Source organism: Poecilia formosa, unplaced genomic scaffold (genome assembly GCF_000485575.1).
Source record: "Poecilia formosa unplaced genomic scaffold, Poecilia_formosa-5.1.2 Scaffold964, whole genome shotgun sequence".
NCBI classification, from domain to species: Eukaryota; Metazoa; Chordata; class Actinopteri; order Cyprinodontiformes; family Poeciliidae; genus Poecilia; species Poecilia formosa.
The window spans coordinates 53,360-59,863 of record NW_006800903.1 but is presented as its reverse complement, the minus strand read 5'-3'; the positions used below and the strand labels follow the sequence as shown (position 1 = coordinate 59,863).

Sequence of the window (6,504 nt, the reverse complement as noted above, 5' to 3'; positions counted from 1 at the left end):
GGAACATCTAAAACTTACTGGTTCAGTTTACAGCAGGTAGAAACAGCTCACCTCTCTGATGGTGGAGATCCAGGAGATTTAAAGAAAATGGGACGACCCTTTGACCTGTCGCTCTTAAAGGAGACACAGCTGGGTTCTGGTTCTGGTTCTGGTTCTGTTTTGCATCTCTTACTGACCCTGATAAAAAAAAAAAGTCAAGATAACTTTTTAATGTGGCCCTCTGTAAAATAAAGAGTTGTGACACATAAAAGAACCAAACAGATCAACAGCTTGATGCTCTAAATGATTCCGATCAGAACCGGTCCAATCCTCCAACATGTTCCTGATCATTGATCCTCCTGAATAAATTACAGGCTCGTTTAAAGAGCAGAAAGATCTGATTCTCAGACAAACATGTTGGTTTAAATGACTGAGAGAAGTTTGATGATCTTAGTGTTGAGCTCTGACATGGAGAAGAACCAGGAGTCGTTTCCACTCTGACCATCCAAGGAGGATCTGATGGAGCTTCATTCAGAACCAGATGGTCAGTTAGAGAAAATCTTGTTCCAACTTTTTTCTTTCAGCATTAATCTGTCAGTTGTCAGATTTAGAGAATGATCCAAATATCAACCTAAAAATGAAATTTATTTATTTTAGTTTCTGTGCTAATATTCATATTTGATTAAATAAATGATTGTTTTTTTGGAAAAAATTAAGTTCATACAAAACAGAAGAAAATACAATTATATGTTTAAATGATTGTTTTATTTGGAAAAAATTAAGTTGATGCAAAACAGAAGAAAATACAGTTGTTTGTGGTTCAAAGGTCCTGTCAACATGATAGTTTATGTAAGTTTTTCCTGATTGAGAAGTGAGTTCATTCTGGTTATTTTTTCCCCGTTATTCATCAGCAGTAATTGCTTATGTAATTGTCTCAGTAAGTGGCCAGCAGGGGGCAGTATCACTACCTGAAAGATGGCTAAATGGATCTCACGGAAACATCGGATTGTAACAAATCCCCATCTAAACACACTTTGAGAGAGTTTGTTTGATTATTTTATAAACATTTAGAGATGAGCATATTAACAGCCTGTCCTAATCAATATTAGAAACGACGATTTCAATGAAATTAATAAAAAGAACGATTTTACACATCAGCTGAAGATTGTGGATAGGAGGCTCATCAACTCAAGTTTTATTTGTATAGCACAGCGGTTCCCAAACTTTTTCTCCTGCCCTGCCCCCAGTGGTTTTCAAACATTTTCTGGGCCCCTCTTTGGATAACACATGACTATCTGGTTGAACGACGTGTGGGAGGGGGTAGAGAAGATTCTTAGAGACTCCCTGCCCCTGAGGGGGTCGACTTTTTGGGGGGCAAAATGAATGTACATAGCTTGAAAAATTGTATGTAGGAGGCACTGATTCAATTAGTACGATTGGTTCATTATTGTCATTCAGCCATGTTTCTGTCAGAAATAAAACATCAATATTACGCTCAGTGATGACATCATTAATTAACAGAGTTTTAGCACAGAGAGATCTGGTGTTTAAAAGAGCCAGTTTAAGTGACTTGGAGGCTGAAAGTTCTTCAGTCTGAGGTTTGAATGAAGACCACTGCTTTTTGTATTTCTGTTTTTTTTGTAACTTTTCTTCTAGTGATCCGGACAGGTAATGTCCTGCTATGAAATTTCGGGGGGCCAGACACATTCTGGTGGAAGACAGGTGTAAAGATAATATCTGGACCCCGGTCTCAGACATCAGAAACGCAGAGCGCTGGATCCTCAGGGAGGTCAGAGGCAGGTGGCTTAGATGAAGTGAGGTCTGCTATGTTAGAGCAAAGGAGAGTCGTGCCGAGGCGATCCTGTTGATCCATTCCATCCGTAAATTTGAGAAACTCTGGTGTGGAAGACATTTCTTCAAAGGTATCTTGTGAGTGCAGGAGCAGAGAGGGACTGGGAATGAGGAGGTGAACCAGTCATTCTGTCCCCAGTCGATGTTTTATAAGTTTGTTTTGGGACACTTTGGTCCTGATAAGCGGACGCTTCCATCCTAGTCAGACATCATTGAGCCTGTTCCTCTGAAGCGATGGTCACATTGTTGTTCTTGTTGATAAAATGAAAAATGTTTGCAGTGAGCAGCCTTATCTCATGTTTGTTAGATTGTGTCCTCCTCTTCCAAAGAGGTGAAAGCACTGCCAGTAGATCCAGAGGTTATCGATGAAGGTCACTGAGCTGGCAGAACAGGTTTTAATCAGCCATTTGTTTATCATGTCCATCCTGGAATGTTTTTCGTCTCCCCATTGTGGCGATGGAATTGGACCACTGAGAAATAACTTTGTTTTTAATTTTCCCATAGTGTCCAGAAGAATATTAAAGTCCTTTTTTAGAATCTCCGATTATTGCTTTGCCAGATCGTTGGCTCCAACATGCACAACTAAAGTCTCCATGTTTGACTGATCAGCGGTTAGAGAGAGTAAATCAGATACAGTGTCACCAAGAAAAGAAACCACTCTGGTTTTCTTGGGATTGCAAACATGACTGATTCCATTTACTGTCTCATCTCCAACAATAAGCACTCTTTGCATACCTTTCGCTTTCCTGGTGGTTGCTTTGTTCTTTGGAGCTTTGGGGGGTGGATGTGCTGGTTTAGCTTCATTGTTGATATTTGAAGGTGGGTTTTCACTCAGAGGCTCAGGCTGGAAATCAGCTGTTCCAATAGAAATGTCAAATTATTTCTGTCACTTTTGGAGTCCTGGGAGATGGAGCACACTTTGCCAAGTCACTTCAGTAATGAGAACCGTCTGGCCTTTTTTTGGTACCCTGAAGGAGAAGTCCTTTTCATCCCTCCAGCACTGTGTCAAGCTTCTTCCAAAAACCCCAGGTTCTGTCTCTCCGGGGTAAATTCTGGTTAGATTTTCAGCGTCTCTTCACACAGCTGCACCTGTCATAACCCTTTGCTGTCAAACCCATGTTTTTTTATTTTATTTTGAAGTTTGGGTAAAGTTGTGACCCAGATAATTTACTCCGTGGACCTTTTACATACAAAAGAAACTCATACAAGTCAAATTATTGTACATATACTAATACAAAAACTTTATTTGTATTTCATTCATTTATGTTTTATTCTGTGGTTAACCTTTTCTTTTTTTTCACAGGATAGTTTATACTACTGTGATGTCACAAGTTCACTTCTATAAACTAGATGGACGTGCTCAAGTCAAGTCCTTCAGAGCTCCAGTCCTGCAACTTTTAGATACATCCTTCCTCCAACAAACCGGGATCAGCTCTGAACAGGCCTGGTAATGAGCCATTCATTTGATTTAGGTGTGTTGGATCAAAGAAGCATCTGAAAGTTGAAGGATGGTAGCTCTCAAGGACTGGACTTGATTAATACTCAGAAGTTATTTAATTAATTTTTGCGGTACCAACAATCCATTTGGACTTTTTTGTCTCCATGATAACATGTTTCCATAGAGACATCAATGTAATTGATGTAATACATATGAACCAAAATTTCCCAGAAACTGCATAATGTTCTCATGACAACAGAACCAACAGAACTTGGTATCGTCTCCTGGCCACAATGACAGATATAAACAGTTACAGCAGTTAGAAACAGCTCACCTCTCTGATGGTGGAGATCCAGGAGATTTAAAGTTAATGAAATCTTCCTTTGACCTGTCGCTCTTAAAGGACACACAGCTGGGTTCTGGTTCTGGTTCTGGTTCTTGTTTGCGTCTCTTTCGGTTCCTGACAGAAACATGATTAAAACTGAATCTTTTCAGTCTGGATGAAGCAGCAAAGAGGAGCAGCAGCAGCTTCAGCTCACCTCTCTGATGGTGGAGATCCAGGAGATTTAAAGTTAATGAAATCTTCCTTTGACCAGTCGCTCTTAAAGGACACACAGCTGGGTCCTGGTCCTGGTCCTGGTTCTGGTTCTGGTTCTGGTCTGAGTCTCTGATGGATCCTGACAGAAACATGATGATTAAAACTAAATCTGTTCAGTCTGGATGAAGCAGCAAAGAGGAGCAGCAGCAGCTTCATCACCACGTCTGTTTTGGCCTGATATAGTGAACGCTGTGTGAAAAGGGCTGTGGACAGTTAGAGATGGTGACCTCACCTCTGACCTTTGCTCTGGCTCTCATCTTCCCCACACAGAGTGGTTTTAGAGGGAGGGACTCCCTCCTCTCTGTCCTCACACTGATCCATGCTGCTGAATTCACATCAGCTCACACACACTTTCTAGCTTCACCTGCAGAGGAAACACACATCATTCATCTGCACATCTTTTAAAATTACTTAAGTATTAAAAGTAATAGTACTTGCTGAATGGATTACCTAATCGCTAATATTAAGTGAACCGATTGTGTTTAATTTTAATGCATCAGAAATGTGCCATTTCAGGGATGGAAACATCTTGTCTCCTGTCCTAACAGCATCAACTTCACTTTTTTGCCTCTAGTGGCTTTTATTTTGAAATAAATCCAACTGAAAGGGGGGCAGGCGAGGACATGCAACCAAGGAGTAAGAGCAGTATTGTAGTCAAGACCACCAAACCTGAGACCAAGTCAAGACCAGCATCCTGCACTACATGACACAATAAAATTAAGTGCACCTATCAAAATTGTTTCTCAAATTGATCTGAAAGAGCCACATTCCCATAAAAACACCTAGATATTAAATACTTAGAGCTGACATAAATTTAACCATTATCAATTCAAACTCTTCATTCTGTTTTCCTTTTATCTCTGTGCCACAATCCACAGGGGTCTCCTGCCATCCCTAAAAAAATAATGCTGTGGGCGGTTACCCATATTGCCAATGTCAGAAATCACAACTGTCTGCACCATTACACATAATAATTAAGGCAATGCATTAACTGTAAACAACGCTCAACTATGAACACTGACCAATGAACAAAAAGCAGGAGGTGACTGTTCTGATCCTCCCTCCTGCTGCCACGTCTGCCAACATGACAGGAGACACAAAGAGCAATGAGCATGCTCTGCGTTCTTATGTTCTTGTTTAATTTATTTGCCAATTTAAAAAATCTCTCTATATATTTTTTTAATGAAAAGCCATTGCAGAGGGGGCGCAGGAAGCCATCTGGATGAAAAAAAAAAACATGAACGCTGTATGCACTGGGTTTTTACCTTAGAATGGCCAACTCTGTTATTTCTATGTCAATTTGATACAGTAGAGGCTTCCACACTTCCTATATTTGTGTCCTCTGTCACTTTTATCAGCAGTTAAAACTGTTTAATCCGTTGTTAACATGTTGTAACCTGTTTTTCCGAGCCGCCTTTAAACGCAACATGAGCGCTACGCCGCTCGCGCTGGGTTTCCACCTGTGAAGGAGACCTGCTGCTGCTGGGCGGAGCTACGTAGGTTTGTGTTAGAATCACGGCAGCAAACCAGCAAAACGCAAAGAACTTTTCAGTTTTTCCCTCCAAACTAACCGACTGAGTTGAGTGAAGTTGCTGAATGTAGGTAAAGTTAGCTAAAGTTATGTTCAGCTACATTCATTTTGCCCCCCAAAAAGTCGACTCCCCCCAGGGGTAGGGACAGGGAGTCTCTAAGAATCCTCTCTTCCACCCCCTCCCACACGTCGTTCAACCAGGCAGCCATTTGTAATCAATTGGAGGGGAGAGGGTAGGGGGGCAGATACACGAAAATATTTGGAAACCTCTGGATCAGACAGACACCTTCTCCCGCTCAGAGGAAACCACTGCGCATGTCTGGAGCTCCGCGTGCGAGTAAAGGTGGAGGCGATGGGTGACAACTGACACTAAGTCACGTTATTGCTTGGATTTTACGGCGCCACCTTAAGACCCTGAACGTCGCATTTTAACGGAAAAAAGAGCAACGTAACGAGTAACGCAACAGTTTAGTAGAAATGTAGTGAAGTAGAAAGTACAGATACTTACTGTAAAATGTAGTGGAGTAAAAGTAGAAAGTATCCATTATTAAATCTACTTAAGTAAAGTACAGATACACGAAAAATGTACTGAAGTACAACTTACTTCCCACCACTGCTTCAAACTGCAGAGAAATTAAAGTTTGAACTGAAATCAGGGGTGAAACTGTTCATCAACATCAGAGAGCAAAAACAGTCGAGGAAGTTCCTGATGAAAAAGTTCAAGTAGAAAACAAAGATAACTTACAGTTTGTTCAAACAATCCAAAGAGTTAAAGATAAACAGTTAAACAACAGACCGCCCCGACAAAGGTAAATTCAAACCGAAAGTAAATGTGACGGATTATGGGGTTCCATTTGTGTCAAAAATAAGTAGAAGTCATATGTGTAGATGTGTCGTTGCTATGTGTCGTTGGTCTATGTCGTTGGTCTATATTGGGTTCCATTTGTGTCAGAAAGTTTCTTTAGGCATTAGTCAGGGCAGCTAACGAGGTCAAGGGGTCCTGGCCCAGGAAAGGGGGCGCTAAATTTCTTTTTAAATCTGTGATATATCTTCATTTTAAGAAGAATTTTCACTGTTGGCATGTATTTGAACTTCTCTCTTTTATTT

At 40.7% G+C, this 6,504-nt stretch overlaps 1 protein-coding gene across 4 annotated transcripts in view; it reads right to left on the bottom strand.

The window, feature by feature from the left end:
• Positions 1–6: 6 nt before the first annotated feature.
• LOC103132229 (procyclic form-specific polypeptide B-alpha-like) overlaps positions 7–6,504 on the bottom strand; it is a 46,380-nt gene continuing 39,882 nt past the window's right edge. For 2 of the 4 annotated variants that reach the window (XM_007543994.2, XM_007543995.2), the window contains exons 2-5: positions 4,099–4,230; positions 3,808–3,945; positions 3,603–3,728; positions 7–177 (exon numbers count right to left, since the gene is read on the bottom strand). In XM_007543994.2, the coding sequence (XP_007544056.1) occupies positions 48–177; positions 3,603–3,728; positions 3,808–3,945; positions 4,099–4,187 (483 nt within the window). In that variant the 5' untranslated portion in view covers positions 4,188–4,230 and the 3' untranslated portion in view covers positions 7–47. Of the gene's footprint in view, positions 178–2,206; positions 2,211–3,225; positions 3,239–3,602; positions 3,729–3,807; positions 3,946–4,098; positions 4,231–6,142; positions 6,188–6,504 lie in introns of those variants that run through there. The other 2 variants (XM_016667235.1, XM_007543993.2) reach the window with 2 other exon arrangements.